General features: G+C 35.1%; 5 protein-coding genes and 1 long non-coding RNA gene across 8 annotated transcripts; 4 read left to right on the top strand and 2 right to left on the bottom strand.

Annotated features, from left to right (window-relative positions):
• Window positions 1–5,342: 5,342 nt before the first annotated feature.
• On the top strand, window positions 5,343–7,076 carry LOC108807169 (peroxidase 69). Its single transcript, XM_018579428.2, has 3 exons — window positions 5,343–5,849; window positions 5,974–6,133; window positions 6,475–7,076. Exons 1-3 carry the CDS (start codon window positions 5,424–5,426, stop codon window positions 6,888–6,890), a joined length of 1,002 nt encoding a protein of 333 aa, XP_018434930.1. The 5' UTR covers window positions 5,343–5,423; the 3' UTR covers window positions 6,891–7,076.
• Window positions 7,077–9,901: 2,825 nt separating this feature from the next.
• Window positions 9,902–11,260, top strand: LOC130502407 (non-specific lipid transfer protein GPI-anchored 31-like). The gene is made up of 3 exons (XM_056997198.1): window positions 9,902–10,368; window positions 10,530–10,556; window positions 10,872–11,260. The coding sequence occupies exons 1-3, from the start codon at window positions 10,014–10,016 to the stop codon at window positions 11,030–11,032; spliced, it is 543 nt and encodes a 180-aa protein (XP_056853178.1). The 5' UTR covers window positions 9,902–10,013; the 3' UTR covers window positions 11,033–11,260.
• Window positions 11,261–11,672: 412 nt separating this feature from the next.
• LOC108812227 (phosphatidylinositol 4-kinase beta 1) lies at window positions 11,673–18,530 on the top strand. Of its 3 annotated transcripts, XM_018584422.2 has the most exons (16): window positions 11,674–13,742; window positions 13,917–14,108; window positions 14,217–14,265; window positions 14,733–14,865; window positions 15,043–15,490; window positions 15,769–15,849; window positions 15,935–16,054; window positions 16,298–16,367; window positions 16,522–16,619; window positions 16,725–16,829; window positions 16,974–17,027; window positions 17,212–17,355; window positions 17,513–17,566; window positions 17,651–17,725; window positions 17,822–17,905; window positions 18,007–18,530. In XM_018584422.2, exons 1-16 carry the CDS (start codon window positions 12,156–12,158, stop codon window positions 18,106–18,108), a joined length of 3,396 nt encoding a protein of 1,131 aa, XP_018439924.1. In that variant the 5' UTR covers window positions 11,674–12,155; the 3' UTR covers window positions 18,109–18,530. The 3 variants fall into 3 exon arrangements, with proteins under 3 accessions (XP_018439926.1, XP_018439924.1, XP_018439925.1); XM_018584423.2 differs by lacking the exons at window positions 17,651–17,725; window positions 17,822–17,905; window positions 18,007–18,530 and having other exon boundaries at window positions 17,457–17,551; XM_018584424.2 differs by lacking the exons at window positions 16,725–16,829; window positions 16,974–17,027; window positions 17,212–17,355; ... (2 more) ...; window positions 17,822–17,905; window positions 18,007–18,530 and having other exon boundaries at window positions 11,673–13,742; window positions 16,472–16,610.
• Window positions 18,531–18,660: 130 nt separating this feature from the next.
• On the bottom strand, window positions 18,661–19,388 carry LOC130502409 (uncharacterized). The gene is made up of 2 exons (XR_008940254.1): window positions 19,249–19,388; window positions 18,661–19,162 (listed from the first exon to the last, which is right to left on the bottom strand). It is a non-coding gene; the product is annotated as an uncharacterized LOC130502409 (long non-coding RNA).
• On the top strand, window positions 19,334–20,188 carry LOC108812254 (photosystem I reaction center subunit N, chloroplastic). The gene is made up of 3 exons (XM_018584457.2): window positions 19,334–19,703; window positions 19,788–19,913; window positions 20,021–20,188. Exons 1-3 carry the CDS (start codon window positions 19,407–19,409, stop codon window positions 20,108–20,110), a joined length of 513 nt encoding a protein of 170 aa, XP_018439959.1. The 5' UTR covers window positions 19,334–19,406; the 3' UTR covers window positions 20,111–20,188.
• A 29-nt stretch (window positions 20,189–20,217) lies between these two features.
• LOC130502408 (probable methyltransferase PMT26) lies at window positions 20,218–21,186 on the bottom strand. The gene is made up of 3 exons (XM_056997199.1): window positions 21,019–21,186; window positions 20,739–20,933; window positions 20,218–20,652 (listed from the first exon to the last, which is right to left on the bottom strand). The coding sequence occupies exons 1-3, from the start codon at window positions 21,042–21,044 to the stop codon at window positions 20,421–20,423; spliced, it is 453 nt and encodes a 150-aa protein (XP_056853179.1). The 5' UTR covers window positions 21,045–21,186; the 3' UTR covers window positions 20,218–20,420.
• Between the last annotated feature and the right edge of the window lie 6 nt (window positions 21,187–21,192).

Below are 21,192 nucleotides of genomic sequence, written 5' to 3'. Positions count from 1 at the left end.
AGTGCTATTTATCAAAGAATAATGAAGGTATTATTTTAATTCAAAAAAATATTTATTATTATGATCTCAGAATTCTATCATTATTTTTTTGTTTATAAGATTTTTAATATATAATGATTTTCAAATATTTCATAAATCAATATAAAATAACTTTTATTACAATTTCCCGCCCTACGGGCGGGCCGACCCTAGTTCTATATATATACATCATGAGATAAATTTTAGTCCTAGCAATTTATGCTAAAAGGAAACGGTAAGATGGCCTGGTTGGCTGGTTCACGCGTCTTGTGTCAATATTTTGATAATATTTTGATTCGAAACTAAAAACTCCAAAACATTTTGAGTAGAAGACAACATCCGTGTAAAAGGTCAGTTATTTCAACGATTCCATTTATATTATACAGTTTCCTATCCAATTATTTTTGATGATAATTCAAAATAACAACAAAATTCAATCGAGTCACAGAGTCTATCGAAATTGCATATCTCCACTACCACACCAAAATACATTTGTTATTTTTTAAATATATTTGATCACTACTATTCAAGTATTTTTTATCATCTAAAATATAGAAGTCGCTACGAAATATAAAATTCTTGAAAACGGAATTCCAAAAAATCCAAAAGCCATGCGTCCATGAATTTATTACCTTGTGGCAATAGTTTATTACGATATAGTAGTACTTAAATATCTTAAACATGAAATTTTATCATTAATATCTTGGTAAATATTTTCTAATTTTGATTAGTCCTTCTCTTGATTTGTACCGACATTAATACTGGCGATTGATACAACAAAACATAATTAATCGACAGAGCCATATATAGTATTCTCTTTACCGAGTAAAAATAGTAATATACCAGAGCAGTTCTAAAGTCATGATCTTTTTTTTTAAACACATTTTTAAACACAATTCTAAAGTCATGATCATGAAGTATAGTTTGGGGCTTTTAACATTATCATTTGATTTCTACAATTTTTTTATAAAGTTCGTTTAATCTATAACTAGACCTTGATCCGTCCGGTCGGTATTTATTTTATATTTTTAACTTTTTGTTTATATTGAATTATGTATTTGTAATATTTAAATATAAATTTAAATTGAAAATTAATATTTGTAATTATAATAAAAATTAAAATTAAAAGTTTAATAAAATATTCTGATATAAATTTTAAATTTCCTAACTAAAATAATATAGGGGTGAGTCATAATTTTTTCAATTCCAAAATCTTAATATCCCTTAAAAACAAATAAAATAATTTATAAATACAAAATATATAAATATATTTAGAAACTATGATTTCTATTAAAATAAATTTATTAAAGAAAAATAATCTTGCGCCGTAGTTGTTTATTTCTATAGTTTGAACTGTGACCGTATAAATATTTTCTTTCACCTTAAATTTTTTCTTTGTACTAATGGTATAATATATATATATATACACACATATATTTGTAAATTAAAATACATAATTTTGATATAACATTTTAAAACATAACAATTTTATTTATTATTTGAATAATTGTATTTTGTGATTTTAATTATCTATTATATCACAATGTATCATATAAACAAATTCAATATTTATAACTAATCGGATTTATATTATGAAAGTATTTTACTAATAATTTATGAATAAATTATTTTATATTTTATTTATATGTTATATAAATTGATTATGATGTGTGAATTTTTTATTTTATTATTTATTATTAATAAATATTAAAAATTATTAATATGTTAATACAAAATCTTTTAGGAAATCGATTCGAAAGTCTATTTAGGTTAAAATTCGCTTAAGAAAATATATTAATTAAATTAAGAAATATATTAAATGTTTAAATCTATTATTAAATTATGAAGAAACAACTATAATTAAATATAGGTTCAATAAATTACTTTAATTGCATTCTAATCTAAACAAATGGTAAAATTAAGGAGTATTTCTATTTTGTACTTCTATTTTAATTATATAGATACATTTACTTTGGAAACAAAACAAATCAGTTAACTTATCATCAAATATAACTATGTTTATTCAGTAATATGTTTAAAATCTCTATCGACTAAACCAAATAAGAAATTCCTTTCACTCTGATGTTTCTAGCAAAGATTTCAAGACTAGAGAGGACAATGGTAGTTAAGAAGATTATCCAGAAATATTACTTTTTGAGTAACTTCTTAAACAATAATTGGGGCATCATTATTTATGTAAGTGATTGAATAATTGATGTGACCAGTGACGACAGTCGTGGAAGATGTAGTTTTTGAAGTAATTACCAGAGAAAGTGGCAAAAAATCCGCCTTATTCATACGCTCCTGTTTTTTTTTATTTATACATCTTCAAATGAAATTGATTGTTTTTATAAGCGAATTGTAACAGTTTATCAAAAAAAAAAGAGTTTATGCGCAACTATTTTACTGACAAAATGTAAAAGTGCGCTGTATTATTCCGCAGACAAACATTCGCTAACAAGACAGATAGAGAAGTTTAATTTAGTTCTTCATTCTCTTGCGTTGCATATGAATTAACGCATAGTGATTATTAATTAAGCAGTGTGACCATAGATCCATAAATCTTGAGTGGACGATTACGGTGTTCTTAATGTATGAGTGTATCTATATCAAGACAATTACACAAAATGCGTGTTATTTACACTAGTTTTTGCTAAAATATCTTTAAAAGTTATTTTAGTGATGGAGTTGAGTATGACTTCTATAAACAAAATAAAAAATGTAAAAGTCAATAAAAGGCTTAAAGAATCAGTTTGAATACACTGTTCAAAAATGAATCTAATCATTGGTGGAAATGATTAATGAACTAATAATAACATTGTTGTGGACTTTGACAATAAATAAAATAAAAAGCGAGTCAATGATCTTACAAATAATAATGTAGCTATCCGCTTTCAAACCATCTCCAATCGTACCAAAAACTTATTATATATTTTAATCTAAAATAGAATAATTCTATTATACAATTAAATTTACTCCAATAGTTCACTTTATAATAAAGTTATTCTATAATAGAATGAATTATAAAATAATGCTACTTTTTATTCTATATTCGGAATGGAAAAACATCATTATTCATTAGATCAAATTTAACTCTATAATAGAATTATTTTATTTTAGAGTAAGATATAAAATGGAATTTTGTGTACCATTAAAAATATCCTCACGATAATTATTCACTTGCTTTTTACTTTTAACTGTTATTACAAATGTTGTTAAGGTTTTCATACTTTTGTCATAATTTTTGTTGTTGTTAATATAACTTTTAAATAATTATAATTTAATTATCAATTTAAAATTATTATAATACAAATATCTTTTTGGTAATGATATTTTTTGATTAACTTGAAGATGTCTCATTTTTATGAGATAGTTCAAAGTAGCCTCAAACTAATCCCCAAAAATACAATTTTATATTTTTTTATCTAAATACTTAAATGAAACCTAAAACGTGATTTCATTTGGATATGGTATGAACTGTATTGAGGTGCATTCAAACCCGAGTTTTTTTAAAAAAAAATGTTATATAAAAGTGGAATTCTCTACACTGCCTTCTGTCTGGATTTGGGTGATTTGTATGTAATTTACAATCGGTAACGCCTTAATCGTTCAGTGGAGCTGTTTTCAGCTATGTTAAAATACGCAACAAGTCCAGAATATCATGGCCCAATGATAAGGACGGGCTCCTTCCTGCACCCAGATTGTGAGTTCGAACCCTGTTGGAAGGAACTAAGTCATGATTTCTGGACACCAACACGGATATGGACCTATGCTTTAGAACCCATATGCATACCCGGAGAGAAGGTCTATCCGTGGGCTGCACCTCCCCTTGGGGATTAGTCTGGGCCCTTCCATAGGCCCGGGATACTCCCAGGTTAATCAAAAAAAAAAAAAATACGCAACAAAAAAGTATTTCTCGTTACATATATTTTTGCGTGAAAAATACTCATTTGTATACATTTTGTAAAGTGTGGCCACTGGCCAGTAAACTATTCTATGTGTAAACTTTTCTAATCAAAATATATATACTATTGTGAGAAATATTAAAGTTCAATCTAGTTAAAGTAACAAGAGAAATCAAGCAAACTTGGAATTGGAAATTTTTTTAATAAGCTCAGTTTTTTTCTAAAAGGGTTTGTAATATAAATAGTGTATGCTAATATATATAGAGCATGCAGATAGCCCAAATGCGGTTAGTTTGAATGATCTAAATAAAAAAGCCTCATATTGCGACCGACATTACCATATTCAATTCAAGTTAATTTCTTACGTTTTTTCAATTAAATTCAAGCAAATCAAAGACCACAACTACATATTTAAAAAATACAAATTAAGCATACAACTTGTAATATAACGGCCAAACACGTTTTTTCATCAGCAGAAAAAGGGCTTTCGTTAGCAGAAAATCTATATATAAATATATGCAGCCAGCTGTCAGTATAACATAAAGATAATGTAAAGACTTTATTTAAATGGAAGTGATTAACCAACTAAAGCCAACGTTAACCCTATCCTCTTTGTTTTGCACCTTCCTCATGCACAAGCCTCTTGTCCGATAGTTCAAAGATTCCATGGCGGTGATTACTTTAAAATTTTTAACTCATCACACTCTTAATAGTATTACGTACTAATCCACGATTATACAAATATTATTTTAAAACTAACATACCAGACAAAATTAATCATTTTAAATGGTCAACTATGCCTAGTATATAATTTCATTATCCTTTTAACTATAGAAATGTTTCGAACTATTGACCCAAAAAAGATTTGAATATCCTAACACAATTGATCGAGCTAATCTTTATATTGTTTGCATTTGACCCAAATAAACATCTCTACTGTGGCAGTGGTACCAACGGGTCTAGCTAGGAGATTTGCATTTTAAGCCAATTCATTTATATTTTTCAATAAGTTAGCTGTTTTTAATAACAAAAATCACATTTTAGGTTAATTGTAAATCCATTAATGAGCTACAAAATTTGCAAATCTCACTAAATGAATCAGAAAACACTAACCTAGTTTTGCTTTGTTTTCTGTCAACCAGTTTAAGATATTTTCCGTTTAGCTACATGCCTACATTGATATCATCTGATTATAACGAAGATAGCTTCGCTAACAAAGATACAAAAGAATGAAAATGTGTACTGTTAAAAGGACCGACTCGTCTACATCATAATGCAACTAACTGTTATTTAATGATTAACTATATTATCAACTTACAATAATATAATTCCCATAAATTCCGGCGTCGTGTGCCGAACTTGCTCGTTAGAATTCTTATTCCCAAGACTTTCTGGCCTATATATATACCCCTTTAACCCGAAACTCAAAACACACAACAGACAATAACAACTTTAGCAAAGCTCAAACACTTTCTTGATTAGTATTATCAAAAACACAAAATGGGTCGTGGTTATAATCTACTATTCATTCTAGTAACGTTTTTAGTATTGGTTGCAGCTGTAGCTGCACAAGGAAACAGTGGCTCGAGCCGTGGTGGTGGTCAAAGACCGCGTGTTGGGTTCTATGGAAATAGTTGCCGAAACGTAGAGTCCATTGTGGCATCGGTTGTTCGACAACATGTCCAGTCTAACCCGGCTAATGCACCCGGGATTTTGCGTATGCATTTTCACGATTGCTTTGTTCGTGGCTGCGATGGCTCGGTTCTCATCGCTGGTAACAACACGGAGAGAACCGCTGGTCCAAACCGTTCATTGAGAGGGTTTGAAGCTATTGAAGAGGCTAAGACTAGGCTTGAGGCTGCGTGTCCTGGAATTGTCTCTTGTGCTGATATCCTCACCCTTGCTGCTCGTGACGCCGTTGTTTTGGTATTATATTTTTAAATTAGTTACTATTTTGGTTTAAATAGTTACACGCACGTATAAATATATAACTAATACTCTTAAAAAAATATATATAACTATCTAACGTATTGAAACTTGGGCGATGCAGACTGGTGGGCAAAGCTGGCGAGTGCCATTGGGACGTCTAGACGGCCGTATTTCGCAAGCCTCAGACGTGATCTTACCCGGACCAAACGATGCAGTGGACAAACAGAAGCGAGACTTTGCTGCTAAAACTCTTAACACATTAGACCTCGTAACTCTTGTTGGTATGTTATCATTACATTCAATTTCTAATGCATTTTTGTAGTTGACAAACATGAAATGACACTGACAAAGCAAAAATAAACATGATTGAGGCAAATGCATATTTTAGAGTGTATATAAACTATGTAAATAAATAATTCAAAATCCATTAGATCCATATTATAGTTTCAAAATTCAATATTTTTATACCTTTATGGAAATGTTCTTATGTAATAAAGACAGTTTTCCGTATGTAAAAGATATATTATATCGTGTAAGCTTTCAGAAAAAAAAAAACTACTTATCTATACTCGTTCGATCCAACTAGCTAATACTAATTTTAACGAGTTTTTGGTTTCACTAGGCGGACACACAATAGGAACAGCTGGTTGCGGTTTGGTGAGAGGCAGATTCTTTAACTTCAACGGCACAGGACAACCCGACCCATCAATTGATCCGACTTTCGTACCATTGGTTCAGGCTCGATGCCCTCAAGCTGGAGACGCATCAGCCCGAGTCGACTTAGACGAAGGTAGTGCTGGCAGGTTTGACACATCGTTCCTAAGTAAAGTGAGGTCAAACCGCGTGGTTCTACAGTCCGATCTAGTCTTGTGGAATGACCCCGAGACACGAGCCATCATAGAACGTTTATTAGGCTTACGTAGACCATCCTTGAGGTTCGGAGCAGAATTCGGGAATTCTATGGTCAAGATGAGTCTTATAGAAGTCAAGACAGGATCAGATGGGGAGATTCGTAGGGTTTGCTCTGCGATCAACTAAGAAAGTGAATGAAAGCACAACACTGTGGTTTGGTTTAAATTTATGATTTGGTTTACTAATAATAATTTGTTTGATACAATAAGCTTGTGATTAGCATTTTGTGGTTGATGTTTACGTTGTCAAGTGTAAGATTGTACTCTATAACATGAATGTATTATGTAATAAATAAAATTTGTCATTTGTTTTTTTCTCACTCTAGTACGTAAGGTGTTTGCATGAACGAATTATCAAAGGAAGGAAAGTTTTGATTTTTTTGATTAATGAAAACTAATCTCAGTAATGATTATCAATTCATAACTAAGTTTATAGGTTATAACTTCTGAATATTCTAGTCTCTTAGACTTTTGGAATCCGAAAGTCTCCTAACTTCAATGTTCAAGCCTGTGATCGGTCATATATATGATCAACGTACTCAACCATCATATAACAGTGACCACACAGATTCTACATTACTTGTCTCGAGTTCAACTGTACATAAACCAAAAGAATCTCAGAACTAACAATTATTTTATTATGGGGCAATTTGGAAAATGATGGAAGTTATGGGGTGGTTTTGTTTTCTGTATTCTTTTCAACGGGCCACGAAGGGAGTTCAAACTTAACTATCAGGCCCGGATAAGTGGGCTTCTAACATACGGCCCAATCATGATAATATAATACTCCCTCCACTCCTAAATATTAGATGTTTTAGGTAAAGCACATTTATTAAGAAATTTACTTTTTATCTAAAAATATTAAAAATTATAAACTAAAAACTATTTGACCCATTACAAAATAAAACTATTAAATTTGATTGGTTACACAGTTTTTGATAAAATTAAAGTTATATAGAAATATAAGAACATCTTACATTTTGGAACAAAAAAAATATTCTACACGTCTTATATTTAGGAACAAAGAGAGTAAACGATATGAATTTCGAATAATAACTTCACTGCACTTTAAATTTGATAGATCCACAACTTTCTTAGGCCATCTCCAATAGAACTGCAAAACACTATTTTAGTGTAGTTTTTACACCAAAACCATCTCCACTGGGACTGCAAAAATTACATTGTTTTAGTGTAACACTATAATTTCACACCAAATTTGGTGTGACACTATTCACCACACCAAAACACTATTCACTTCAATAAAACACTATTCACTTATTTTATTAATAAAACTTACAAATAAATAAATAAGAAATAAAAAGATAAATACATATAATATTATAAAATAACTTTTTAGTGTGAAGTTTGGTGTTACGGTTGGAAAATAACTCTTTTTACTGCTAAAATTGCATTAAAATAGTGTGGTTTTGACACAAAATAGTGTTATGAGTTGGAGATGCTCTTAAAAAAAAAAGATTCCACCCAAACATGGAAAAGGTTTGAAAAACGTTATTAATGATAGTATAATGCTTTAAACTTTTTATAACCAGAAAATTTTATAGCAGAACTTATATAAATGACTTCTTAAAAATTGTTTAGTTTATATGTAGATTTTTAAAAGAGTGATTATGTTCGCAAACGAAATTTGGAAAAATATCGATAAACTTTACAGCGCTTTACTAATCTAAACATAACAACAAAAGGTAAGATGCGGTTAATACTATCTTTTGTAAGTGATAGAGATGTACCTATTGATGAATGTCTACTATCTTTTCGATATTATATAGGTTTTGTGAAAGAGCTGTAAAATGAACTTATATTAGCTCAAAACGTAATCACAGAGGATGAAACTTCAAAGAGATTATGTCGACGAATGTGTATCAAGTTTAGATACTAGTATTAAGGGTTAAACACAATTGTATTTGAGATTAGCTTGATTTCATGGAAAAAAGGTGAAAAGGAACATTTGTTTTTCATTTCTACCGTTGATATTCTTCTTATAGATCCGCATAGTTTCGATACTGTGATCTTTACACGTCAACCAGATCACCAACAAGAATCTCTTACTTTGGGAAATAAGATCTGATGCTTTTAACATACAATGGAAAATCATTACAAGTATGTATAGAGGTGCATGCGTTGAGGTAAAGAGTGAGTCAATACGTATGTGATATGTCATTTACTTCTCTACCTTCCAAATTAAATTTCCAAGCAGAAACAAGAAGCTCTTCTATTTTGGTGAATCGTGCAGATTAAGTAACGTGTTCCTCTATTTGTTATGTTTGGGCTGTAGTTTGACTATAGGACCTGGTTTGTGATGATGATCTCGAGTGAATCGACATATTTTCCAACAATAAGTTAAACTAGGAGTTATGAGAGGTGGAAAGTCATGAAAATCATATGTCCAATGTCCAATACCCATTTCAGAACTTCACGCACGTATATTTTAGCCACTAAAACAACAGTAAAATGACAAACAAACGATGAAGTACCATAAGTGACACAATAATTCACCAATGCATGGAGTCATGGAATAGTCATCCGCGGCCACATACAAATTGAAAATGTTAAATCTCAAGTGAAGATGAATTTTGAAAACAAAACCTTTCCTTCAATAAAGTTCTAGAACAAACCCAAAAGGGTAATTTGAAAGTGTAATTTTCATTTTTCCTTTCAAATTTCATTTTTCCTTTCAAATTTTCGATTCTCATAATGGTTATTACTATTTGCATTTTGATTTTAATTATAAAAATGTTTAATTTTTTCCTTTCAAATTTTCGATTCTCATAATGGTTAATACTATTTGCTTTGATTTTAATTATAATAATGTTCATAAATGGAAATTTTGGCAAAAAGTACACTGTATTTGGGTTTAAAATCTCTAATTAACCCATTTATATTTGTTTTTGTAGTAAGAAATATAAAACTAATAAAGTTTCTTGAAATATGACAAAAAATAAAGAACACACAGTTCTAATAACAACAACAAAGGAAAGATGAAAGGCCAGATCTCTCTTCGCATAGACCCACGATCACGCATCCATATGAAAATGCATGACACATACACAAAACGTCATCGTTTATGCGCCACATCCAAAGCAACCGACCTACAAATACCCCCTTGCCCTTTCTTCTTCCTCCTCTTTACTCTTCAAAGTCTCCACCACACACTTCTTCTCCATTAAAACTCCTTTCTCACATCTCTCATAAACACCCAAAGAGCAAAAAAGAGAGAGAGAAGAAACTCACAATGGCCACTCCCTTCTCTACCTTGACACCTTTTCTTTTCATACTCCTTCTCTCCATCCCTATCGTTCTTGGCGCTTCTCATCACCACACTGCGGCTCCAGCTCCTGCCGTAGACTGTTCGATGCTCATACTCAACATGGCTGATTGTTTGTCTTTCGTTTCCGCTGGAGGCACGGAGGCTAAGCCGGCTAGTTCGTGCTGCAACGGGCTTAAGACGGTGCTCAAGACCGACGCAGAGTGTCTCTGTGAGGCGTTTAAAAGCAGCGCTTCTCTAGGCGTTACCTTGAACATGACTAAAGCAACTACACTTCCCGCTGCATGCAAGCTTCACGCTCCTTCTATCGCTGCTTGTGGATGTAAGATCTATTACTTTATTAACCTTTTTGTACTTTAGATTCTTTTTTTTTTAGATTTTTAGATCTATGTTTATTTACATCATTTTTAGTTCAGCTAAGAATATATTTTTGTGAATTTGGTAATCAGAACTTTTTTAATTTATATTTTATTTTGTTGGCAGTGTCCGTCGCTCCTACTATGGCTCCAGGTATTTTATGTTTCTCCTTTGTTTGATTTTGATTATTTTCTTATTTTTTTATCTGAATTTTGTCTCATGCAATGTTGTTTTCTGATATTAAATGCCAAATAAAAATTTATTATTATATTGGTTGATATTTTGGGACCATCTAGGTTCTGTACTTCCGTTTATACTTTAGAAACCCTTTTAATAAATTTGTAAAGATTTTTGACAAAAAAAATTGTAGATATTTGACCGAAATTATAATTAGTGGTCATAATTTCATTTTGAGGTGTTTATGTGATTGATTAAAATTTCTTAACATGGAATCATTATTTGTACCAGGTCTTGCTCCAGGAGGAGCTGTTGCAGCTGCTGGACCCGACTTAGTTAATGTTCTAGCTCCAAACCCATCTCCAGGGAACGACGGATCTTCCTTGGTTCCGATCTCCTTCACCACCGTACTCAGTGCTGCGTTCTTCCTATTGTTCTTGTCTCGTGTCTGAAAAAAGCCTTATTCACCAGCTAGATTTGGTTGTATGAAATGGCTTTGGGTTTTCATGACTTTAGTTTTGCGTGTCTTTTGAGTCTTCTGTGTTCAGACCATGTCGGTTTCTGTTCTTAGTTTTACTCTTAATTATGTTTCCATTGGTCCTTTATAAGAGCATCTCTGATTACTCTTATATTGATGGTTATTAAATTTCTAGTTTTCCTAAGCAATTTCTTTGGTTAAATTTTGTTTATGTCGTTATAGTAACATTCTATACTAACATTTTTACATTTAAAAAAAAAATATTTGTAGCATTTGTGCAAGGTGTTTAGTAGTAATTCAAAAAGTATGAAAACAAACATTTTTAAAAAGCTTTGCTCGGGGCTCTGAAATTGTTAAATCTTTATACCACACTTAATGTGATTGCTTAATTACATGATCAGTTTCAAAATTCAAAATTTCAATGTAATGATTACTCAACTGTCCAGTGTCCATTTTTTAACAAAATCACAATTATTTTCCCACGAAAACTTTCAACTCTGAACGCGCGAACTTTCCAGCGCACGTTAGATCCCTTCCTTCACCAAGACATCTTCACTAAACACAAAAATTAAATTAATTAAAAAGCCAAAAAGTTAAAAAAATAATTTAAAAGTATTGCAAACAATAATCACTTTCCTCTCTCTCTCTTTCTCTATCCCACCAACAGCCGACGACGACGACGACAATAACCGCTTCCGTCAGAGTCAACGGCGATCGCTTCACGCCGTTTCAGCTACTTCTCTCTCCTCTTCTTCCGAATTGATTCTCTCTTCCAAAACTGACAAATCTCGAAGACGACGACGAAGAACAGATCATCGTTTAGAATAATAAGCTGATCGATACCTTCTCCTCCGCGAGATCCGGTTAAATACTCCCGATCGCCTCCGGTTTACGGCGATCGGATTCAGTTACGATCTGGTTTATCGCGGTTAGGTTAGCCTAAGTAAGGCCTTCGATTAAGCATTTCGATTTTGAGCTCTTGGCGGTTAGGTTTTTTTCTTCGAGTGAAGGTTTACTGATAATCCTAGGGTTTAGCTAAACCGGATTTGGTTTAGATCCGTCTCGAATGATTACTCTAAGCTGATCCAGCAACGAGAATGACGATGGGACGGTTTCTCTCACTCGTCCGAGGCGACTCAGCCGAGTCGTCGCCTCGGGAGATCACCTCACCGAGCAACCTCATCGGCGAGTCCGCCGGCGGCTCAAACGGCTGGCTGATTAGGTTCTTCGATTCCGCCTTCTTCTGCGAGTGGATCGCTGTTAGTTACCTCTACAAGCATCCACACGCTGGTGTTAGGGATTACTTATGCAATAGGATGTACACGCTTCCTTTATCAGGCATCGAGAGTTATCTCTTCCAGATTTGTTATATGATGGTGCACAAGCCGAGCCCCTCGCTTGATAAGTTTGTGATTGATATCTGTGCTAAGTCGTTGAAGATCGCGTTGAAAGTGCATTGGTTTTTGTTGGCTGAGTTGGAGGATTCTGAGGATAGTGAAGGGATTAGTAGGATTCAAGAGAAGTGTCAGATTGCTGCTACGGTTGTGGGTGAGTGGTCTCCTCTTATGCGTGTGCAGAGTGAGGTTACGACGACGACCCCTGGGAGTAAGAATCAGGTTTTGAGTAGGCTTTTGTCGTCGAAGCAGAAGCTTTTCTCGTTGAAGTTGTCTCCTCCGATGCAGAAGTCTTTGTCGTTCTCGCCTTCGCCGCCGCCGGGGAGTAGCGTTCAGGATGATGGTGGGCAGTCAGCACCTGGTGAGGATAGTAAGATTTTTAAGAAGCTGATTCCGAGTCCTAAAGTTAGAGATGCTTTGATGTTTAGGAAGTCTGGTGAGAAGGATGATGAAGAGAATGAAAAGGAAGGGTTTTTCAAGAGGCTCAGCAGGAGGGACAGCAAAGGTGAGGGGGATGAGACCACGTCTAACTCGGAGGGTTTCTTTAAGCGTCTCATGAAAGACAATAAATCAGAAGAGGAGGAGGTAACAAACAGTTCCGAGGGGTTCTTCAAGAGGCTGTTAAGTAGTAAAGGAGAAAACGAGGAATTGACGTCGAGTTCAGATGGGATGTTTAAGAGGTTGTTACGAGATAATAAAGGTGATGAAGAGGATTTGAGTGCAAACTCGGAGAGTTTCTTCAAGAGGTTATTGCGAGAGAATAAAAAGGAGGATGAGGAGTCCAATGCAAATTCTGAAGGTTTTTTCAAGAAACTATTCCGTGACAGCAAAAATGAGGAAGACAAAGCTCCTAAAGCAGTGGATGATGAGGACAAAGATGGGTTCCTTAAGAAACTTTTCAAGGATAAATTTGATGACAAAAGACATGTTAATGAAAAGAATGAGACGAATGGAGCTGTGCTTGCTGATGATAAATCTGGTGAAGAGGATGAAAGGGAGGGGTTTTTCAAAAAGTTATTCAAGGAAAAGCCTGACGACAAGAAAGACATTGTCAAAGCCGACGACGGCGGTAGTGAAAGCGAGGGTGACGAATCTCCAGAATTTTCTCTGTTCAAAAGATTATTCCGTACACATTCAGAAGACGCAAAACCTACTTCAGAAATTGAAAATACGAGCAATGGCATAGCTGAAAGCAGTCCTGGGACAGAGAACTTTTTCCGTAAATTGTTCAGAGATCGTGACCAATCTGTTGAAGATTCTGAACTATTTGGATCAAAGAAACACAAAGAGGTTTGCTCTCATTTGACTTGGTCTTTTGTGTTTCTGTCTTATTGCAAATACTGGGTTTATCTGTACTGTTTTGACATTCGACTGCAGTTAATTACTTATCTATACCGAACGTTCTTTACAGTCAGTGTGCTTGATTATGGTGCATAAAAATCTTTCTTATTATAACCATTGCAGAAGCGGCCAGGTTCACCTAAGCAGCGGGATGATACTACATCTGGTAAGCCCCCACTACCAAACAATACCGCTTCACAGTTCAGGAAAGGGGCTTACCATGAGTCATTGGAATTTGTACAAGCGTTATGTGAAACATCGTATGGTTTGGTAGATGTCTTTCCCATAGAAGATAGGAAAATTGCTCTTCGGGAGGTGATCATTACACTTGACTTTCCCATATTGATGAATTATTTTAGGCTGTTAAATTATATACCTTTGTAGCAACTGACTAGACTTCCTGTTTCTTCTGTTTCGTTTTAGTCTCTTGCAGAGATCAATTTTCATTTATCTGAAGCTGAAACCACCGGAGGTATTTTCTGAAATTGGATCTTACGACGAGATATTATTTAGAGGTTTACTTTATTTGTATAGCTCATATCTATTTAGCCGGCATGCATTATCTTAGTAACGTATGCTTTTCTCTGAGAGAGAATGTGAAAATTTTACCCCGTTATAATGTTACTGAGATCTAAATCATGTATCTTGTCTTAGAAATAAGTAGTATATGTTTTGTATCATGTTTCTGCTGCTTATATAAGTCCAATGTATGGTAGATCTTGGTCCTTGTTTTGGCTGATTAGATTTTCAGAAGATATTGCAATCTTTTCACTCTTGTTTGGAGATTTTAACCCCACTTTTAATTTCTCTTTTTTCACTGATCTTATGATTTCAGATTTAGAAGCAGTTTAGATTCCTTTTTCATTCTATCTACGTTGATTCTGTTGTGTAACTGTTTTTGTTACCAGATACTAAAAAATTTCCCTAATAACCTTCCAGGAATTTGTTTTCCAATGGGGAGAGGAGTTTATCGTGTTGTTCATATTCCTGAAGACGAATCCACTCTTTTGAATTCTAGGGAAAAGGCGCCGTACATGATCTCCGTAGAAGTTTTGAAAGCGGCAACACCCAGGTAAATTTAAAATTTCTGAAAAGTGATACTTATAAATTGCTTTTATTTTTTCTGAAAAGTATACTTATCTAGTACCTCTACTAGGATGTTACCAGCTTTTTATGTCTGTTAGTCGTACCAAGTGTAAAACTTTATATGATAGCCCTCTCCCATTGTTCTTTTTGTTTTCTGAAACAGTGGTAAAGATACATCGAACTCCCAGAAGCTTTCCAGAGGGGGCATACCATTGGCCAACGGGGACGCATTTTTTCAAAAGCAACCTGCATGGGCTTATCCACTATGGACTACTCAGGAGGTTTATCGCAACAGTGCTGACCGAATGTCGTTATCCACTGCCCAAGCAATTGATCAGGCAATGACTCCTAAGCCCGACGTGAAGGTGAAACTTGTCAGTGTAAGCCTCTCAGTGGAGAGTCGTACTGCATCTCTTGAATCACTGAGTGATCCATTTGATGATGTCCTGGCTGAGGTCCCAAGAACTGGGCTGGACTCGGATCTTGAATGGGTAAGGGTGGTCGTGACGGCGGACCCAGGACTTCGTATGGAGAGCATTCCTGATCCAGGAGTCCCACGTAAAAAGGAACATCGCCGTGTTCCAAGTACTGTTGCCATGGAGGAAGTAAGGGTGAGTATTTCTTGATGGATAACTTGTAGAAGGCAATTACATGTATTTTTTTCCCATTTGAATTCTATATGATACATGATGTACTTTTTCTTGTGGTGGAAATAACTCTGATACTCAATTGAGCCGATATTTTAGTGGCATGTACTTGTTCTTGTCCTGTGCACTTCAGTTACTTATAGGCACCTACAGTTTGAAAGTCAATATATTGATATTGCATGTGTTCTATTTGTTATTCTTCCTCTACCCGTCATTAATCCTCAATTTAATAACTTATGCAGGCTGCTGCAGCGAAGGGTGAGGCACCTCCAGGCCTTCCTCTCAAAGGGGCTGGTCAGGATTCGTCAGATGCACAACCAAGGGTGAATGCATGTTTAACAGATCTTTCTTTTCCTTTTCCTGTTCTAAATTTTTAACTGTCTATTTATTTTTTGTTGTGTGCACCAGGCCAATGGTGGAATGCTAAAGGAGGGTGATGCCTTATCTGGTGAACTTTGGGATGGAAAGCGAGAGAGAATACGTAAAGCTTCAATACATGGAAATTTACCTGGTTGGGACCTGCGTTCTGTAAGTGCTGCATAAAATCATACCCTTTATCTTTAATATTGTGTGTTTCCCTATCGAGTTCATTCCTCTAAAATTAAGTTTGTTATTGATAACTAGAATAGGTATTTGTGTCAACTAGCTTGATATAGCACACAGTTTTCTGTTATTGGGGTTGAAATTGTTGATCTTCCTTATCTAGAATGACCGTTTGCCATATGTTATTTGTTTCTACCTCTATTTTTAAAAGGCTGTATATCTTCGCAGATCATTGTGAAGAGCGGTGATGACTGTCGGCAGGAACATCTTGCTGTGCAACTCATTTCTCACTTTTATGGTGGGTGATCCTTTCTTATATCTACTACTAGTGTCTGTTAAATATCCTATTTCTTAGTGTATTGCTTCTCATTTTCGTTTTTATGCCTCTTCTTATTCTGTTAGAGACGACTATATTTCCAATCTTATGGAGAATTGTCTTGTCCGTGTGCTAGATATATTCCAGGAAGCAGGTCTACCGCTCTGGTTACGTCCTTATGAGGTCTTGGTTACGTCTTCGTATACGGCCCTTATAGAAACAATTCCAGATACGGTAATTTTGTAAACCTGAACCCTGTTTAATTTACTACGTTGTATCCTGTCATAAACTTTCTACAGTGGAAGCATATGTAAAAAGTACCATTTTCCCTTCCTGCAGGCTTCTATTCATTCTATCAAAAGTAGATACCCCAACATCGCTAGCCTACGTGATTTCTTTGCTGCAAAGTATAAAGAAAACTCTCCGAGTTTTAAGCTCGCCCAGGTAATGTAGTATTGAGGTAGATCGTAATAGTTCATCTCAACCAGCATGTTTGTTATTTTTTTTCATATAATAAATGATCCATTCTTACCTTCTTGTGCCGTATGCCATTATGTATATAACCTTCCGAGATGGCTTCTTTTGCAGAGGAATTTTGTTGAGAGTATGGCTGGATATTCCTTGGTCTGTTATCTTCTGCAGGTACATCTTTTAGCGCCCCCTTATCTCTCAGTACATTGTTTATTCACCTGTTTAAAAGCATCTAAGTGCGTTGTAAACGTAGAGATTTATTATAGGTCTTACATGTTTCTGTTGCTATTGATATGTTACATGAATAGCATGTTTTGAGGTTTTAAGGCTCATGGTTTTGAATTGGTTGTTGTAGGTAAAAGATCGTCATAATGGAAATCTTCTCTTGGATGAAGAGGGTCATATCATACACATTGATTTCGGCTTTATGCTTTCGAATTCTCCTGGTGGTGTTAACTTCGAGAGCGCTCCGTTTAAGTTAACACGTGAACTTCTTGAGGTAATATAATTAACTCCGTTTAAGTTAACTCCGTTTAAGTTAACACACTCAAGTCTTTCTCTAATATAATTTGTTTTTTTTTTTAATTCGTCTCTTGGAAGTCTTTGTTAGTCCCAATTTATACCTAAGAAAAAGAAAAACACTTTGTGACAACTAGGTCATGGACTCTGATGCTGATGGAGTTCCAAGTGAGTTCTTTGACTATTTCAAGGTATCCACGTGGCTCTCCCTCTCGCCTCTTAATTCTATCACTTTTAAAGTCTCTTAACCTTTTTAACATCTAACTTGTGATTAGGTGCTATGCATTCAAGGATTCCTTACATGTAGAAAGCACGCTGAGAGAATTATTCTCTTAGTTGAAATGTTACAGGTATCATCATAATCTCCTTCTTGCCTTCTTCAGATAAGTTATAATATGCTAACAAAGCCTAGTTATTTTTCCGTGTTGTGTATCGTATTTGATTAGGACTCGGGCTACCCTTGCTTCAAAGGTGGTCCACGAACCATTCAAAACTTAAGAAAACGATTCCATCTAAGCTTAACCGAAGAGGTAGATCCTGTCTTATGTTCTTTGAATTCAACTTCTCATATGATCCACTGTTGGTAACAGTCTTTCTTTTATTTTGCATTTGGTTGGGGTCACGAAACCAGCAATGTGTGTCGTTGGTGCTATCTCTAATCAGCAGTAGCTTAGATGCATGGCGAACACGGCAATATGATTACTACCAAAGGGTCTTAAATGGAATATTGTGATGGAACAGTTCCATTAGCTAGGGAAAACCAACATAATAAGGGTTAACCTCAAAACATACATTTGTATGTTGGGTTCAAAAACGGGCTAGAAACCATGCGTCGTTTTGAGGAAACCCTTTTTCGCATATAGCAAAGGCAGAAGAAAGAGAAAAAAAGCCTTTCACCTGAAGAGAAGCGAGATCAGCGTGAGTGGGAGAAGAAACCAGTCACACACTTAGAGAGTTTGTGTACAGAAAGATTTTATCTTTTTTCTTGATTGTTTTTATCTTTTACATTGCTTACTACTTGCAGGAGGGAGGGAAAAGAAAGAAGGCAAATGCCTTAATTTTCTTCCCTCTTCTCAAAACAAAACCCTTTTATAGAGATGATGACAACTGATGATGTGATATTATTGTATAAATCGTGTATTATCTTTTGTTGCATTAGAATCTGAGCCAAAAAAAAGAAAAACTGTGGAACATATTAAACATTCGTTTGAAGTTGTGTATTTTCCATGGATTCTTCCCTTAAAAAATGGTAATGTCACTAATCAAAGGATCATACAAGATTAAAGTCAACGATTACATTTTTAAAAAGACATAATACAGGGGTAACAAAAGTTAGCAGAAGTAAACTATCAAAGCGGCATGGGGCAACTTCTGTAGGCCAGGTTTTAAAGCTGTTATTTCCTTCACTTCACGTTGATCATAGATTACAAGAAGCAGTCGAGCTTCTCAAGGATGGGATTTTCATTTGGTGACAGATTCAGACAAAAAGTAGTGTTGGATTTGCTTTCATATCCTTTACAAGCTACATTGGCTAGGTAACATATCCTACATTGCCTTGAGTTTTGAGCTCTGAGCTTGTGGTGATTTTGAGTTACATCTGATGCAGCCCTGAAGCTAAGCCTGCCGTGGAAGACAAGCTTCATGAAGTAGCGTCCAGCCTCATAGCTGCTTATGACAAGGCTAATCCTCCTGATCAGGCTCCGGCCATTTTGGGCTTGATCCGATTCGTTACTAGGGAAACATGATAAAACTGAGTTTGGAGCTGAGAGGTGGGGACTAAAGTGAAGCTATAACCACATAAAACAGAGAGAATCTGAAAACTTGAAAGCGTTTAAAAACTTTTTGCCAATTAGGACTGATGGGGAAATCTCACCTTATCCACACTCACCAACCACAATCCCGTTATTACATTCACACTTCCACGTCATCATCATCCTAATCCCCTTCCTTCATTCAGTCACCAATCAAAAAGACAAAAACCCAAAAGCTCTTTTGACTTTCTGAAGAAGCAACAGAGAGAGAGATCTCTAAATGGCGGCCATGAACTCGAGTGTTCTCACCTGCAGCTACGCAATCTCTGGCGCTAGCTCAGTAGAGCTAAACCAGAAAGTGGGTTTGGTGAACTCATCGTCGGTTGGGTTTGGTCATAAGAAACAGACGGTTCCTGTGATCAAAGCAGCTCAACAAGTTGGTGGTGATGATGATGTTAATGGAAGAAGATCCGCCATGGTGTTCTTAGCTGCTACACTCTTCTCCACTGCTGCTGTGTCTGCTTCTGCTAATGCTAGCGTCTTCGATGAGTACCTTGAGAAGAGCAAAGCCAACAAAGTAAAGTCTTGAATCTTGTTTGAGATCTTTAAATAAACATTATACGCAAAGTAAATGACCTTTTGTTGTAATTATGATTGATAGGAACTGAATGATAAGAAGAGATTGGCAACAAGCGGAGCAAACTTTGCGAGAGCATTCACTGTCCAGTTCGGAAGCTGCAAGTTCCCTGAGAATTTCACTGGTTGCCAAGATCTTGCCAAGCAAAAGGTTTTATATTCCTAAAACTCAACCTTTGTTTTTTTCTTCTTTCGGAGATAGTTGATTGAGTAGATCATGATGTTCTTCTTTGTGTGTGTGTTTTTTTGTATTTGCAGAAAGTGCCATTTATCTCAGAAGATTTGGCGTTGGAATGCGAAGGCAAAGACAAGTTCAAGTGTGGTTCCAATGTTTTCTGGAAATGGTGATCATGTTCTGTTTTGTCCTTTTAATCCATTCTTGTATAAACTGATCTATCTATCAAAGTTCTCATATCCATTTGAATCTATCACTGTAATTATCTTCACCATAAAACTTCACTCAAGTTCATCATCTTAGACGAAGAGAAAAAGTGGCAATACTCAAACAAGTGACTCAACTCATACTCGACGCTACAAAATAAACGAATTAAATTTCCTAAAAGAAGAAAAAGAGAGACGATGATAACGAGGAGTTACGACAATACAAGACTGTGTGTGTTTAACGTACAAAAAGAGTCTTTTTTTTTTTCCTTCTAACTCAATCCGCGATAGCATAAGTGAGAGTCTCTACATCTTTGGGTCGCCAAATTGACTTCTGAACAGAAAGCAAACCTTCTTTTTCCTTTGAGAAAGTCATACGCACTTCCCATTTCATCGCTTTCACCATTGCTTCCACTTCTTGTATCGTCTCCGCATCGTCCCTCACTATCAGTTTCCCTTCCGGTCTCAACACCCTATCCACTTCCGCCACAACCGCCGTCAGATTGCACCTGTAGAAACATACACAAGAGTTAAGTTTAGTTATATCAAATGTTTCTAGAAACAGAGACTAGAAAAAGACAACAGACAGACGCACCTTTGTTTGAGTTTGGAGAAAAGATGGTCGGCGTGAAGAAGATCGTATGATCTCGGGTAAGTACTGAAAGATTCACACCAATCGTGGTAGATACCGAAGAGTCCTCGCTCATAGATTATTGCTAGCGTGTCTGGTGAATCTATCGGAACCACATTCATCACCCACACTTTCATTTCTCTTAGAGCCGCTGCAAATCTGCAAAAGTGAACCAAACACACAAACGTCGTTAAAGTTGGCAATCACCTTCATGTTCTCTCTTCTTCTGTTTTTTTTTACTTACCCTCCATAAACGGCTTTCATGTCCATGACATTTCTAACAGTTCCCCAGTTGATTCCTAAACCTTTAAGGTACGATTTGGTCACTACACGTTTCCAGTGCTCATAATCAGCGGTGAAATCCTCTGGTGCTGCTTTTCCATATACTCCCGTCTGGGAACTCGATAACCAGTACGGT

The sequence above is a fragment of the Raphanus sativus genome, unplaced genomic scaffold (assembly GCF_000801105.2).
Source record: "Raphanus sativus cultivar WK10039 unplaced genomic scaffold, ASM80110v3 Scaffold0544, whole genome shotgun sequence".
In the NCBI taxonomy this organism is placed as follows: domain Eukaryota; kingdom Viridiplantae; phylum Streptophyta; class Magnoliopsida; order Brassicales; family Brassicaceae; genus Raphanus; species Raphanus sativus.
The sequence above is the reverse complement of the archived record's forward strand: the minus strand, read 5'-3'. Positions and strand labels throughout refer to the sequence as shown.